This window comes from Trachypithecus francoisi, unplaced genomic scaffold (assembly GCF_009764315.1).
Source record: "Trachypithecus francoisi isolate TF-2019V2 unplaced genomic scaffold, Tfra_2.0 Lachesis_group17, whole genome shotgun sequence".
NCBI classification, from domain to species: Eukaryota; Metazoa; Chordata; class Mammalia; order Primates; family Cercopithecidae; genus Trachypithecus; species Trachypithecus francoisi.
The window spans coordinates 11,097,363-11,114,408 of NW_022681462.1; the positions used below are offsets into that span (position 1 = coordinate 11,097,363).

The 17,046-nt window shown below is 40.4% G+C and overlaps 1 protein-coding gene across 5 annotated transcripts in view; it reads left to right on the forward strand.

Moving 5' to 3' along the window:
- The window catches only part of KIAA1841 (KIAA1841 ortholog), a 77,555-nt gene that overhangs the window by 34,472 nt on the left and 26,037 nt on the right, over positions 1–17,046 (forward strand). For all 5 annotated transcript variants that reach the window (XR_004443953.1, XR_004443952.1, XR_004443954.1 and 2 more), the window contains exons 13-16: positions 5,396–5,541; positions 7,863–7,962; positions 9,629–9,661; positions 10,786–10,885. Coding sequence is in view for 2 of the 5 variants with exons in the window: in XM_033239141.1 (XP_033095032.1) it covers positions 5,396–5,541; positions 7,863–7,962; positions 9,629–9,661; positions 10,786–10,885 (379 nt within the window). In the remaining 3 variants the exon portion in view is untranslated. The remainder of the gene's footprint in view (positions 1–5,395; positions 5,542–7,862; positions 7,963–9,628; positions 9,662–10,785; positions 10,886–17,046) is intronic.

Genomic DNA, 17,046 nt, shown 5'->3' on the forward strand with positions numbered 1-17,046 from the left:
ATCCATACAAAAAATACTTACAAAGCACCAAAGATGTGCCATACACTGTGCAAGGTGGAGGACAGCATGTAAAATGGGATCATTTATGCCTTTGTGGAACTTATAGCTGAAGCAGTAATACCAAAAGGAAAAAAGCACCCAAAGAAATGTTTGAAGACACATACAGGGCCCTAAATGTCTATAATAGGCTGGTATGATTCAGCCATAGATGTCAAGGAAATCCTCAAAGGAGTTGGCATTAGGTTGAGATCTGAAGGATTCATAGGAGTATGTGAGGTGAAGAGGAAAAGAAAGAGTGTTCTAGTCAGAACAGCAAGGTCAGAAGGAACACAGTGAGTAAAAGAGACTGACAGCCTGAGGCTGTTGTAGAAAACATGCATAGTTCAAGACAAGTCTGGAAAGGTAGGTAGGTATCAGTCCATGCAGGAGCAGGACGTCATAAGCCATGTTCAAGTTTTTCTTTTATCTCCATTTTGAAAATATCAGTTGCAGTGTGGAGAATGCACACTTGAGGGGTAGTCAGTGGAATCACGTACAAAAGGAAGTTATCATAGTAGTCTTAGAGACAGATGATGGTACCAGAGCAGTGAAGATTAAGAGAAGTGGATGAATTTAATATTTAAGAGATGAAACTGAAATTATCTGACAGATTGTATTGCAGAGGGAGAGGGGGAAGGATGACTCAGTTTCTTGTTGGTGCTACTGGATAGCTGGTGGTACTATTCACTGAAGAGGAAGTAGCAGACGGAAATCAGGTTTCGAGAGACTCATGAGTTCTGTTTGGATATTTTGAGTTTGAGGTGCTTTCTGAGATAACCAGGCAGAGACCGTTAGATATATGAGTTTGGGAGCTCAGACAAGTGGTTAGGCTGGAGATAATAACTCATAAGTTTTCTTGCAATGGATGATAGTTAAAGCCAGCAGGTATAGGTGAGCATATGAAAAGCAGAGGGAAACTACAGCTATGGCTGGAGGAAGCAGCATGAGCCTGCCAAGGAGAATGGTCAGGGGCAGCCAGAATGATAGGAGAAAAATTGAGGATGTTGAGGGAGTAATATTAAAGAAAGAGGAGTGGACTGTGGTGCCTAGTATGGCTAAGAGGTCAAATAAAATAAATAGGTCAAAATAAAGAAGTCAATAAAATGAAAGAACTGTGTCCTTTGGCCTTAGTGACAGGGAATTCATAGGTGTGAAGAGCTGTTTTGGTGGAGTGCTAGATCCAGAAGCCAGGTTGGTATGGGTTGAGAAATGAGTGAGAGATTAACAAATGGCAACGGTATATATGACATCTCTTTTGGGAAATTTGAGAAAGGGAGGAGATAGATTAGTAATTTAGGTTATGAATATTTGTTTAGTGTTTTGGGGGTTGTTTTTTGTTTGTTTGAGAAGGAGTCTCACTGTTGCCCAGGCTGGAATGCAGTGGCACGATCTCGGCTCACTGCAATCTCTGCCTCCCGGGCTCAAGCAATTCTCCTGCCTCAGCCTCCCAAGTAGCTGGAATTACAGGCACGTGCCACCATGCCTGGCTAATTTTTGTATTTTTAGTAGAGAGGGAGTCTCACCATATTGGCCAGGCTAGTCTCGAACTCCTGACCTCAAATGACCCGCACATCTGGGCCCCCCAAAGTGCTGGGAATACAGGTGTGAGCCACCATGCCTGACCTTGTTTCTGTTTTGATACGAGAGAACCTTTTAAAAGTCAGTGGGAAGGATCCAGCTGAGAAGGAGAGGTTGATGGTATAAGGTGAGAAGGCAGGGTAGGGTGGGACCTTAACCACATTTAGTGGTATTAATTTCGACAAGACGGTGGACAGCTCCTCTCTTACAACAGGAGAGAAGAGTAGAATGGTTGTAGATATTAGTAAAATTGTGTTTTTGTCATTTAGTTGATAACTTATTCCAATCCAATACTTTTTCTGTTCTCTAAAAAGTAGAAGATTAAGCCATCCACTAAGAATAAGGGGGAAAAGGGAAGGTTCCAAGGTTTGAGGGAAGTGTGGAAGGTTTGAAATAGTATTTTGAAAAATAGAAGAGTGAATTTTCCAGAGAAAATGTATACTGTCAGGAAGTTTGAGAGCTCACTGGAGATTGGCAGTCATAAGTTCACAATATAATTCAACATGCCTGTTTATATCACTCTCTCCAGTAACCCTTGGCTGCATGAGTACAGGCAGGGAGAAAATGGGTAGTTGAGTTTATCTAGTTAGGATTTTGCCAGATGGGGATGATGAAATTTAGGGGCAAGGAATCTGGGATATTGGTGTGAATGTTACTGAATGATGGGTCATGGAATTTAAACTGGATTCGTTTTCTTATATTTGCAATCCGTTACCAACTTTGATTACTTAAAAGTTTTATCAGTGAGGTAATAGATTACTTACATAACATTTATTCTTAAAGTTTTAGTTATACGTTTTACATACAAAGATACTTAAATTGGGCATGAGACGTTAAGCAAAATTAGATTAGCTTTGCTAGACCCAAGATATTTCATTAATTCATCATTACTATTATGTTTTTTTCAGTAACATGATTTTTTAGTCTTTATATTTCTTTCTAACCACATTAATTTTTAACCTTGTTAATTTGTAACCACAAATTTACATTTGTGGTTAGTTTGTTTCCATTTTAGCTATCACATTTCCACATTGTTTTGAGCAAAATATATTTCTTTGTAGCATCTTTAAAAAAATATATTGGCCAGGCGAGGTGGCTCACGCCTGTAATCCCAGCACTTTGGGAGGCCGAGGCGGGCGGATCATGAGGTCAGGAGATCAAGACCATCCTGGCTAACACAGTGAAGCCCCTTCCCTACTAAAAATACAAAAAATTGGCTGGGCGTGGTGGCGGGAGCCTATAGTTCCAGCTACTCAGGAGGCTGAGGCAGGAGAATGGTGTGAACCTGGGAGGTGGAGCTTGCAGTGAGCCAAAATCACGCCACTGCACTCCAGCCTGGGCAACAAATCAAGACACTGTCTGAAGAAAAAAAAAATTATATATATGTATAGGCCGGGCACGGGGTGGCTCATGCCTGTAATCCCAGCACTTTGGGAGGCCGAGATAGGTGGATCACCTGAGGTCAAGAGTTCAAGACCAGCCTGGCCAATATGGGGAAAACATTGTCTCTACTGAAAATACAAAAATTAGCTGGGCATCATGGTGGGCGCCTGTAATCCCAGCTACTCGGGAGGCTGAGGCAGGAGAATCGCTTGAATCCAGGAGGCGGAGGTTGCAGTGAGCCAAGATCAGACCATTGCACTCCAGCCTGGGTGACAGAGCAAGACTCCATCTCAAAAAAACCAAAATATATATATGATGAATCTTTTGTTGATATATATGTTGCTTATATCCCGGCTGGGCACGGTTGCTCTTGCCTGTGATCCCAGCACTTTGGGAGGCTGAGGCGGTCAGATCATGAGCTCGAGATCGAGACCACCCTGGCCAACATGGTGAAACCCCGTCTCTAGTAAAAATACAAAAATTAGCTGGGTGTGGTGGTGTGTGCCTGTAGTCCCAGCTACTTGGGAGGCTGAGGCAGGAGAATTGCTTGAACCCGGGAGGCAGAGATTGCAGTGACGTGAGATCGTGCCACTGCGCTCCAGCCTAATAACAGAACAAGACTGTGTCTCAGAAAAAAACAGGAGAAAGACAACAGGCACTTCAGACAAAAAAACAGTTGTTCTGTAAACATGAAAACGACAGCCTCATTTGTGACTGGATAGATACAAATTAAAGCCAGAATGAATACCATGAATACCAATACACATTTACCAGAATGACTAAATTTTTTTTTTTTTTTTGAGGTGGAGTCTTGCTCTTGCTCTGTTGCCCAGGCTGCAGTGTAGTGGCACAATGTTGGCACACTGCAACCTCTGTCTCCCAGGTTCAAGCAATTCTCATGCCTCAGCCTCCTGAGTAGCTGGATTACAGGTGCCTGGCACCACGCCTGGCTAAATTTTTGTATTTTTATTAGAGACAGGGTTTCACCATGTTGGCCAGGCTGGTCTCGAACTCTTAACCTCAAGTGGTCTGCCTGCCTCGGCCTTCCAAAGTGACGAGCCACCACGCCCAGCTAGAATGACTACAATTTAAATGTCTGACCAAGTGTTAGCAAGGATGTGGAGTAACAGAAATCCTCGTATACTGCTGATGGTAATATAATTTGGTACACATGAGCACTTGTGTACCGGGAAACAGACAAAAGAATGTTCATATAGCAATATTATTTTTAGTAGCCCCAAACTAGAAACAACCCATCTATCAGTGGTAGAAGAGGTAAATAAATGGTGTATATTCATGCAGTGAAACACTATACATTAAAGCAAATGTTATTATTACATGAAATAACATCATCGAATCATAAAAACATAATTTTTTTTTTTTTTTTTTTGAGACAGAGTCTCGCTCTGTCACCCAGGCTGGAGTGCAGTGGCGTGATCTTGGCTCACTACAAGCTCCACCTCCTTGATTCATGCCTTTCTCCTGCCTCAGCCTCCCGAGTTGCTGGGACTACAGGCACCTGCCACCACGCCCGGCTAATTTTTTTTTTTTTTTTTTTGTATTTTTAGTAGAGACGGGGTTTCACCGTGTTAGCCAGGATTGTCTCGATCTCCTGACCTCGTGATCCACCCTCCTCAGCCTCCCAAAGTGCTGGGATTACAGGCGTGAGCCACCGCACCTGGCCTTTTTTTTTTTTTTTTTGAGACAGGATTTCACTCTCACCCAAGCTGGAGTGCTATGGCCTGATCACTGTTAAAGGCAATCTCAACCTCCCTGAGCTCAAGTGATCCTCCCACCTCAGCTTCCTGAGATAGCTGGGACTGGAGGCATGCACCACCACACCCAGCTAATTTTTTTCTACTTTTTTAGAGATAGGGTTTTGCCATGTTGCCCAGGCTGATCTCAAACTCCTGGGCTCAAGCAATCCACCCACCTCGGCCTCCCAAAGAGCTGGGATTACAGGCTTGAGCCACCTCACCCAGTAGAAACATAATGTCAAGCAAAACAGGTGAGACAAAACTAAACTATAGTGTTTAGGAATGCATCCTTAAATGGCAGAGGGATAAAGAAAAGCAAGGAAGTAATTACCACAAGCCAGGGTAGAGGTTACCTGTTGGGAGGAGGGAAACCATTATGATCAGAATTGGGCCTGTGGGGACTCCTGGAGTGTTGGCAGTGTTCTAATTCTTAATGTGGATTGTGATTATATGGGTATTCTTGGGTATTTAAGCCATTATGATTGAATCTCTTTTCTATATGAGGAATGTTTTTCTTGAGAAAAAGTTGTAAAATATGTATATGACAATATGACTAAGCAAAGAAAAGAAAAACAGTGATCTTTAAAGGAGTGTTCTATAAGAAACTAACCTCTAATTTATTGTCTCTTATGTGACAGGGCTGTAAAGTAAGGGACCACATGACTACACTTCGTGATCAAGGTGAAGGTGGAGATTTGCCATCCTGTCCCATTGCTAGAATATTGGACGATTTGCACAAGTACAGAGATGTCATTGTTGTGCCTTTTTCAAAAGATACAGTTAGGTGAGGGGTGGAAAAACCCAACACTGTATTATAGCTTTATTCAGCGGTTCCTATTTCAGAATCCCTTATCCCATAGTGCTTCCCCAAATCAGCAATGTCAGTCCTCAAGTAGTTTTCATTATTTCAGAAAACTTAACTGAAATTATATGTTAGCTTACAATAAGAGCAGAGAGATATTTATTTGATAGGCAGAACACTTAAAAATACTGGAGGTGGCCGGTCACGGTGGCTCACATCTTTAATCCCAGGACTTTGGGAGGCCGAGGCGGGCGGATCACAAGGTCAGGAGATCGAGATCATCCTGGCTAACATGGTGAAACCCTGTCTCTACTAAAAGCACAAAAAATTAGCCGGGCATGGTCATGGGCGCTGTAGTCCCAGCTACTCGGGAGACTGAGGCAGGAGAATGGCGTTAACCCGGGAGGCAGAGCTGGTAGTGAGCCAAGATCGCACCACTGCACTCCAGCCTGGGCGACAAAACGAGACTCCATCTCAAAAAAAGATAAAATAAAATACTGGAGGTATAAGGGGAGGAAAAACAAATGAAAAGAGCCCCTGGTGATTAAAAAGGTTAAGACCTTAAATCCAGTTTGCGGTGGTGACTGGTGAGGTTTCCCAATTTGCTTGAGGCCCTCTCAATCAATTGATCAACCAGTTGATTGTATCAATCAGTGCATGATTGATACAACTAGAAAAAAAAGTTGATGGTTGAGTTCATCTCTCCGTAAGTATGAACCCCTCGAATTCAGTAATTTCTGAAGTCACGTTCATCATTTTGCAATGGCAGCAGGCTGTAAGGTTAGAGGCTGGAGGACACTTTAAAAGAAGCTGTTCTTAGCTGGGCGCGGTGGCTCACACCTTTAATCCCAGTATTTTGGGAGGCCAAGGTAGGCCGATCACTTGAAGTCAGGAGTTTGAGACCAGCCTGGCCAATGTGTGGAAACCTTGTCTCTTCTAACCAGGCATGGTGGCGGGTGCCTGTAATCCCAGCTATTTGGGAGGCTGAGGCAGGAGAATCGCTTGAACCCAGGAGGCAGAGGCTGCAGTGAGCTGAGATTGTGCACTGCACTCCAGCCTGGGCGACAGAGGGAGACTCTGTCTCAAAAAAAAAGAAAAAAAGAAATACTTTTTTTTTTTCAGTTGGAATTTCGCTCTTGTTGCCCAGGCTGGAGTGTGGTGGCACGGTCTCGGCTCATTGCAACCTCTGCCTCCCTGTATCAAGCGATTCTCCTGCCTCAGCCTCCTGAGTAGCTGGGATTACAGCCACCCACTAATTTTTGGGTGTAAATGCCCAGCTAATTTTTGTATTTTTAGTAGAGACAGGGTTTCACCATGTCGGCTAGGCTGGTCTCGAACTCCTGACCTTGTGATCCACCCACCTCAGCCTCCCAAAGTGCTGAGATTACAGACAGGCGTGAGCCACCACACCTAGCCACCCCCCCACTTTTTTTTTTTTTTTTGAGGTGGAGTCTCGCTCTGTTACCAGGCTGGAGTGCAGCATCGCAATCTCAGCTCACTGCAACCTCCACCTCCCCGGTTCAAGCAATTGCCCTGCCTCAGCCTCCCAAGTAGCTGGGATTAGAGGCATGTACCACCATGCCCAGCTAATTTTTTGTATTTTAGTAGAGACAGGGTTTCACCATGTTGGCCAAGATGGTCTCGATCTCCTGACCTCGTGATCTGCCCACCTCGGCCTCCCAAAGTGCTGGGATTACAGGCGTGATCCACTGTGCTTAGCCAAGGCTGTTCTCAAAACAGTACCAATTATGCAGCCCACTCCACCACCTTGCAGGTACGATGCTTCAGGTACAATGGTGCTTGCTGTATGGGGTGTCTTTTGCTAGAGGAATCACTATACGAATTAAGAAATGTCATTGTTGGCCAGGCACGGTGGCTCACACCTGTAATCCCAGCATTTTAGGAGCCAAGGTGGATGGATCACCTGAGGGCAAGAGTTCAAGACCAGCCTGGCCAACATGGTGAAAATACAAAATTAGCCAGGCGTGATGGCAGGTGCCTGTAATCCCAGCTACTCGGGAGGCTGAGACAGGAGAATCGCTTGTACCCGGGAGGCAGAGGTTGCAGTGAGCATCTAATTGCAAAGATCATGCCATTACTCTCCAGCCTGGGTGACAGAGCGAGACTCCATCTCAAAAAAACAAACAAAAAAAAAGGAAATGTCATTGTTGAAGTGATATCCTTATACTCAGGAACTGTATTTTTAAAGAACGATTTATGAAACATTTGCAATAAAAAGATATTCACATTTAAATTTTTAAGAAAGTAAACTCTTCTCCATAAAAATGTCTTTTTCTTTCAAGTGATGTTGGGGTTGGCCCCTGTGATGAAAAGGGTATAGAATGTGATGTTTTACTGGAGCCAAATACACCATGGGGTCCCAAAACTGGGGAGCTCAATGCTGTGAGTAGCTTGTTTCACTTATTCTTTATTTACATAAATAATTAATGACATTTAATTTTTGACAGAAACCTGATCAATTTAAGTTGAAATTGAACTGACTACCTAATCATAAGAAGGTATTATGCCTAGTAATAGGACTCTAAGGGTAATAGGACACATTTCTTGCCCTCAAAGAATTAATAATGAATACATTTAAATTTGGGGGAAAAAACAACATGGGGCCAGGCATGGTAACTCACACCTGTAATCCCAGCACTTTTGGAGGCTGAGGCAGGAAGATGGCTTGAGTCCAGGAGTTTGAGACCAGCCTGGGCAATATAGTGAGACCTCATCTCTACAAAAAAGGTTGAAAACTTAGCCAAATGGGGTGCCTTGTGCCTGTAGTCGAAGTTTTGCTGGGAGGCTGAGGTGGGAAGACTGCTTAAGCCCAGGAGGCAGAGGTTGCAGTGAGCCAAGATCGCACTACTGCACTCCAACCTTGGTGACAGAGGGAGACTCTGTCTCAAAAAAAAAGAATAACCAAAAACATAACATGCTCTTTAAGGTTTTTATTATGGACAAATTATGATTTGAAGAATGAAGATAGCATTAATGGATATTTTGTTTCCTCCTCGTTCTGTAACTTTTTTTTTTTTTGGCTTAAAATTATCCTTTTATTGTAATTAGGAATATATTTAGATTCTTCACAAGTTCCAGTCTGGAGTCTAGGTGACAGAGTGAGACCCTGTCTCAAAAAACAAACACACAAAAGTTTCAAAACTGAAATATTTTTAAAGTGACCAGAAAATTTGATTCCTTTGACTCCTTTTTATTCCGTTGCCTTTGTTACTAAAGACCAGGAAATATATTTGCCTATGAATGTTCTGTCTTTGTGTTGGTTAAGATGGCATTTACTTGAGAAAGTGAAATATGCCCTGTGAAGTGCTGTATGAACTTCAGACAGCTATATAAATATTCACTCATGCCAGGCATGGTGGTTCATGCCTGTAATCCCTGCACTTTGGGAAGCTGAGATTAGGAGTTCAAGACCAGCCTGGTCAACATGGTGAAGCCCTGTCTCTACTAAAAATACAAAATTTAGCTGAGTACAGTGGCATGCCCCTGTTATCGCAGCTACTTGGGAGGCTGAGGCAGGAGAATCACTTAAACCCAGAAGGTGGAGGTTGTGGTGAGTGGAGATTGTGCCACTGCACTCCAGCCTAGGCGACAGAGTGAGACTCTGTCTTTAAAAAAAAAAAAAATTCACACATTAACGTTTATTTATGAACTAGATGTCAAACAACAAACTAGATTAATTGAATGTCCAGAATGTCCATATGTAGTCTGCCTCCTTAATTTATATTAAAATATATACATTAAAAAGTGATTGAAATAGTTCTAAAAATAACAAATTATTTTAGTAATTTACTTGCATGTGATTGACTTGTCCTTTGGAAATAATACTGGGAAAGTGTCTTTATTTTTAGAAAGCATCCACATCCTCCTCTGGCAGAGGATATTAAAGACTGTAACATATCACTTTCAGCCTGAGTTTTAAATTATGTTTCAGCCTGGAAGGGAACTATATTTGTAACTTCTTTCAGCTCTTCTACAATATCTATATGAAAATAAGGAGCTGCAATCTGGGTAAATGCAGATTTATTAATCTCTTATTCCTGTCTTATAGTTCTTGTCATTGAAAAACTGGACTCTACAACTGGTAAGTGAGCAATTGTAGTTAGCATTCCTAGATCTCTTTCTTCCTAAATTAAAGTTTACTTTAATATTAGTATCTTATTTTACAAATTTTAGTTAAATATACATCTTCCTTTTCAGATTCTCCTATTTTCACTTAACTAAAAATGTCGTTAAATTATTTAAGACAGACACATATTCCATATCTGGCTGCATAATCCATAGATCTAGTTAAAAGACTTTTTAAAGTCACTCTTACATCATATTTAGGACATTGAACAAAGCAACAAATCTGTTGAGTTCCAGTTATTTGATTGTTTGAGTGATTGGTTGACTTTTTTTTTTAAATGCTGTCTGCCATCAATATTCATAAGAATGGAATAGGAATTTGGATTAGTGATAACAGACAGTAGGGCATAGAGATGCAGGAAGGTAATGCAGATATGGTTAAATAATCCAGGGCCACATTCACCCAGAGAATGTGCATATGTGCTTGTTTATAAGACTACTTTAGGCCGGGCGCGGTGGCTCATGCCTGTAATCCCAGTACTTTGGGAGGCCGAGGCGGGCGCATCACAAGGTCAGGAGATCAAGACCATCCTGGCTAACACAGTGAAACCCCGTCTCTACTAAAAAAAACACAAAAAATCAACCGGGCGCAGTGGTGGGCGCCTGTAGTCCCAGCTACTCGGGAGGCTGAGGCAGGAGAATGGCGTGAACCTGGGAGGCAGAGCTTGCAGTGAGCTGAGATCGCACCACTGCACTCCAGCCTGGGCAACAGAGTGAGACTCCATCTCAAAAAAAAAAAAAAAAAAGACTACTTTAGTAGCGGTGGTTACTATATTATAATTTAAACTTAATATCAAGGAATATACATTTAGTAGAGTGATAGAGGTACAATTCAACAAATACTGAGTACTTATGTGCCTACTACTGTTCTAGATTCTGTGAAGGAATTAAAAAATATATGATGCTGCTCTGAATGTAAAAATTCTTATGTCCGTTTCCTGGATATTGTGCTAGCCAGAGGTTATTTTATCAGCTCTTGATTGACTTATTCATTCAAAAGAAATTTAGATAAATGTGTTTGAAAGAATTCATTAAAAATATCATAATATTACATTTATAATAGATTTTTTTTTAACTTAGAAACAACAGTCACTGTTTTCAGAAGAAGAAGAATATACCACTGGATCTGAGGTCACTGAAGATGAAGTTGGAGATGAAGAAGAAGTATCCAGAAAACAAAGTATTGGTTTATAAGTTAAAATCAAATCTCACTGTTTATGAAGGGGTTACATTCTGAAGCCTTTAATGCAAGGGACAGGGAATTAGTTTTATATATATGGTAGGTTGCAACATAGGAAAAAAAAAATTAGAAAGGCGACACCATCAAGATTTCCTAACCTGGGCATGAACACAGAATACTCAAAGCTATAAAGAAGGGGCAGTACACTGAGAAAGAACTCTCCAGGTTTTCACTTCAGGTGCAACTAAATGTGTGACTCATGTCAGATGAAATGTGATCTGAGATGTGTACCTGAGATGATTTGGAGTGATACTCAAATGAACCATTAAATAACATTCATAAGTATATGATTTTTTTTTTAGTGGAAAGCATGTTTTGTTTTTTGTTTTTTTTTGAGACGGAGTCTTACTCTGTCACAGTGGCACAATCTTGGCTCACTGCAATCTCTACTTCCTGGGTTCAAGCAATTCTCCTGCCTCAGTCTCCTGAGTAGCTAGGACTACAGGCGCATGCCACCACACCCAGCTAATTTTTTTGCATTTTTAATAGAGACCGGGTTTCACAATGTTGGTCAGGCTGGTCTTGAACTCCTGACCTCAGATGATCCACCCATCTCGGCCTCCCAGAGTGCTAGGATTACAGGCATGAGCCACTGTGCCTGGCCGAAAGCATGATTATTATACAACTATAAAATTGTGTCAAAATTTCTCAATTCATTAGTTCCAAGAAACAGCAAGGAAAATTGATTCAAAGAGTCTTTGAAGATTCAAGTATTTATAGGCAATTATGAATACATTTTGTCACAATAATTTACCTCTTTTAGGATTTCCTATGAGTGGAATGAGTAATCTTTTGTCTCTGGCTTCTTTCACTTAGTATAAGGTTTTTGAGGTTCATTCATATTGTTTATTCCTTTTTATTGCAGTGTAGTATTCCATTATACTACTTTTGAAAAAAGAATGTTGGTCTGGGCGCAGTGGCTCATACCTGTAATCCCAGCACTTTGGGAGGCTGAGGCAGGCAGATCACCTGAGGTCAGGAGTTCAAAACCAGCCTGGTCAACATCGTGAATTCCCATCACTACTAAAAATGCAAAAATTAGACTGGACGTGGTGGTCCATGCCTATAATCTCAGCACTTGGGAAGGCTGAGGCAGGCAGATCACCTGAGGTCAGGAATTCAAGACCAGCCTCTCCAACATGGTGAAACCCCATCTCTACAAAAATACAAAAATTAGCTGGGCATAATGACGGGTGCCTGTAATCCCAGCTAATGGGGAGGTTGAGGTGGGAGAATTGCTTGAACCCGCAAGGTGGAGGTTGCAGTGAGCCGAGATCATGCCATTGCATGCCAGCCTGGGCGACACAGCAAGACTCTCTCTCAAAAAAAAAAAAAAAAAAAAAATTAGCTGGATGTGGTGGCAGGTGCCTGTAATCCCAGCTACTCAGGAGGCTGACGCAGGAGAATCACTTGAACCCAGGAAGGGGAGGTTGCAGTGAGCCGAGACCATCCCATTGCACTCCAGCCTGGGCAACCAGAGCGAAATTCTATCTGAAAAAGAAAATGTTAAAGAAGATTGTAAGTTAGATAGAAAATTGATCAGTGTCATACAACTTAGTGAACCCATAACTCTTAGGTTATCTTTTTAGAAATCGTTTGCATTTTTATTAGACACAAAAACCTGAAAGTTAACATGTAACTTTCAGATGCCATCAGCAGATGGTAGTCAGACATAGTACATTCTCTTAGAGAATTAAATGATTCTTGAGTAGGCATGTTAAACAGCCCTCCAATATGACATTGGAAAAACATGCTGCCTTCCCTTTATCTTCTCTCCAAGTTTTACATAATTTTTCTTAACATATTGAATCCTCCAATGAAAAAGCTGGTTCTTTAGCAATTTTGTGTCAATTTTAATTAGTAAAGGAGAAAGTTCTACTAGGTTTTTTTTTCAACAGTTTGAGGTATAAGTTATATGTTGCAAAAATCACCCATTTTAAGTGTACATGTAGATGAGTTTTGGCACACAGATGTGTAACCACCACCAAAATCAAAATCTAGAACATCATTTCAAAAAGTTCCTTCACCCCCTTTGTACTCAGTTCCCTTTCTCCAGTTCTGCCCTTAGGCAACCATGAATCTGTTTTGTCAAAATAATTTACCTTTTTAAGAGTTTCATATGAATGGAATCTTGAGTAATTTTTTGTCTCTGGCTTCTTTCACTTAGTATAAGGTTTTTGAGATTCATCCATGTTATTGCATGTGTCAGTAGTTCATTCCTTTTTATTGCAGAGTAATATTCCATTATATGGATATACCATACTTTGTTTATCCATTTGCAATTTCATGGACATAGGGGTTGTTCCCTCTTGTTGGCTGTTGTGAATAATGCTGCTATGAACATTTGCATACAAGTCTGTATGGACATGTGTTTTCATTTTTCTTGGGTAGGTACTTAGGAGTAAAATTACTAGATCATATGGTAAGTGTATGTTTAGCTTTATAAGAAACTGCCAAATTGTTTTGCAAAGTGACTTGCATCTCCATGAGCAGTGGAGCATTCCCATCACTGTGCGTTCCCACCAGCAGTGTCTGAGAGTTCTAGTTGCTGTACATTCACATTAATACTTGGTATTACTAGTCTTTTTAATTTTAGCCATTCTAGTGGGTAGATAGTAATAAGCATCTTTTCATGTTTTTACTGACCATTTATATATCTTTTTTATGAAGTGTTTGTTTAAATCTTCGGCCCATTTTTATTGGATCCTTTGCCTTATTATTGAATTGTAAGATTTCTTTATATATACTTTAGATCTAAATCTTTTTTGTCAGTCATATGTTTCTCAATATTTCCCCTAGTCTATGCCTTGCCTTTTAATTTTTTTTTTTTTTTTTTTGAGATAGAGTCTTGTTGTGTCATCCAGACTGGAGTGTAGAGGTGCGATCTCTCACTGCAACCTCTGCCTCCTGGATTCCAGCAATTCTTTTGCCTCAGCCACCTGAGTAGCTGGGATTACAGGTGTGCACCACCACACTGGACTACTTTTTGTATTTTTAGTAGAGATGGGGTTTTACCATGTTGGCCAAGCTGGTCTCAAACTCCTGACCTCAGAGGATCTGCCTGTCTCGGCCTCCCAAGTGTTGGGATTACAGGCATGAGCCACTGCACCAGACCTAATTTTCTTAATGATGTCTTTTGAAGAACTTAACTTTTAAATTTTGTGAATTCTAGTTTTTTAGTTTTTCCTTTTTATGTTCCATTATTTAATAGCTAAGAAGTATTTGCCTACCCCAAAGTCACAAAGATTTTCGGCTGTTTTCTTCTAGAAGTTGTATGATTTTAGCTTTTTATTTAAGATTATGATCCCATTCAGGTTAATTTTTGTTTATTGTATGAGTTAAGGGTCAAGCTTCCTTTTTTTCCATAGGCATAGCTGGTTGTTCCAGCACCGTTTATTGAAAAGACTATTCTTTTCTATTATATTGGAATACCTTGGCATCTCTGTTAAAAATCAGTTGACTGTTTACATTTCCAAACTCTCTGTTTTCTTCCATTGATTCTTATGTCTTTCTTTACATCAGCATATCAATACCACACTATTAATTTTTGTAGATTTTAGTGAGTCTTGAAACCTGGTGGTGGGAGTCCTCCAAAATTGTTCTTTAATTTTAAATTATTTTGGCCTTTCAAGGTGCTTTGCATTTTCTACAGATTTTAGAGTCTGTGTGGATATTTCTACAAATATCTTTTTGGGATTTTTGTTGGGATTATATTGAACCCATATCCACTTTGAGGTGAATTCCTTTTTTTTCCAATGGCAGTTTTTCCCATCCGTGAACATGGAATATCTCTCCATTTATTTAGGACTTTTTAAATGTCTCTCAACAATTTTTTGTAGTTTTAGTGTACAGGTGTTGAACATCTTTTGTTAAATTTATTCCTCCCTATTTTTATGCTATTATAAATGGAATTGTTTTTCTGGTTGCTCATTGATCGTAATTCTAATGATGGTCAAAATACAATTGATGTTTGTATATTGACTGTGTGCTATGACCTTGCTAAATTCAGTTATTTGCTCTTCATTTATTAGATTTCATTCCAACCTGTATACCTTTTATTTACATGTCTTGCCTTTTGTGCTGGTTAGGACCTGATATTGAATAGAAGTGGTGAAAACAGACAGACATCCTTACCTTGTCTTATGGGGAAAACATCCAGTCTTTAACCATTAAGTATGTAATGTTAGTTTTTGGCTTCCCATAAATGTCCTTTCTCAGTTGAGAAAGTTCCTTTCTGTTTCTCTTCTGCTGAGTTTTTATAGTGAATAGGTGTTGCCTTTTGTCAAATGCTTTTTCTCCATCTATTGAGAAGATCATATAGATGTTCTCCTTTGTTGTATCAATTAGGTACATTAATTGATTTTTCACATGTTACACCAGTATTCTGGTGTAAACTCCACTTGGTCATTTGTTACTCATTTTATATATCACTGTGGGGGTCTGTCCCACAGACCCTGACCCAACGACAAATGAATAATGTACACTGACACAGATATTATTCTTGTCTGTCCGGCTGAGAGTCTGGGCAGCTTATGGACTCCCAGGAGACTGCTGTAAAGAGTTGCAACCATGACCCAGACTTGCTGGCCTTCCCAGCATTTATTCAGCACACATTAAATGACAAAAGTCTCAAGTAAACACCACTAGAATGTAATTACCGTTGCGGACCCCCCTAAAAGAGAGCAATCATGCACCCACAGATGGTCAAAGGTTAGTCTTAGGACCACATGAGTAAACAAGCTATTTACATAGACTCCTCTACATTCCTGTGTTAATTACCCTTGTTATAGCTCAAAGAGGATTAGGCTGCCTTCAGTCATAACTCTATCCTGAGGCTTTTGCAAAAACCTTCTGGCCTTCTAAGGTTTATTTTACAGTTTTTCCCACCATCCTGACCAAACTCCTACATCTCACTGCATTGGACTTGCATATATATGTGTGTATCTATGTATATATACATGTGTATATACACTTATATGTGTATATACACATACATATATTTTTGAGACAGGGTCTCACTCTGTTGCCCAGGCTTGAATGCAGTGGAATGATCACAGTGTATATATATATATTTTTTTTTGAGACAGAGGCTCACTCTGTTGCTCATGCTTGAATGCAGTTTTGTTATCACAGCTCACTGCAGCCTCAACCTCCCGAGGCTCAAGCAGTCTTCCTGGCCAAGCCTCCTGAGTAGCTGGAACCACAGGTGTGCACCACCATGCCCAGCTAATCTTTAAGACTTTCTTGTAGAGACAAAGTCACCTTATGTTGCCCAGGATGTTCTTGAACTCCTAGCCACAAGCAATCCTCCTACCTCAGCCTCCCAAAGAGGTAGGATTACAGGTGTGAGCCACCATGCATGGGCTCACTTGCTAATATTTTGTTAAGGATTTTTTGTTTCTGTTCATGAGAGATATTTGCAGTTTTCTTGTTATGTCTTTTTCAAGTTTTGATGTCAGAGTCATAATGACATTAGAAAATGAGTGACATCACACCCCTCTTTTCTGGAAGAGTTTGTATAGGACTTGTGTTGTTTCTCCCTTAAAAGAATAATAAAATTCAGCAGTGAAGCCATATGGGCCTGGAGCTTTTGTTATAGAAAGGCTTTAAATTATGAATTCAATTTCATTAGTTAATAGATGCTATTCAAGTTTTCTATTGCCTCTTCAATTTGCTTTGATAATTTCTGTCTTTCAAGGAATTTTATCCAATTTGTCAGATTTATTGGCATAAAGTCACTCATAGTATGTTCTTTTTTTTTTTTTTTGAGACAGAATCTCACTCTATCACCAGCCTGAAATGGCACAATCTCGGCTCACTGCACCTTCTACCTCCTGGGTTCAAGCGATTCTTGTGCCTCAGTCTCCCGAGTAGCTGGGATTACAGGCACACACCACCATACTTGGCTAATTTTTGTACTTTTGGTATAAATGTAAATGTGCCTAGTTATAAAGCCCTAAAATATACAAAGCAAAAACTGACAAATCTGTAAGGAAAAATACACAGATTACCACTTATAGCTAGAGATTTCAATACTTTTTTCTTACAGCTACTTGGGAGGCCGAGGCATGAGAATCGCTTAAACCTGCAAAGCAGAGATT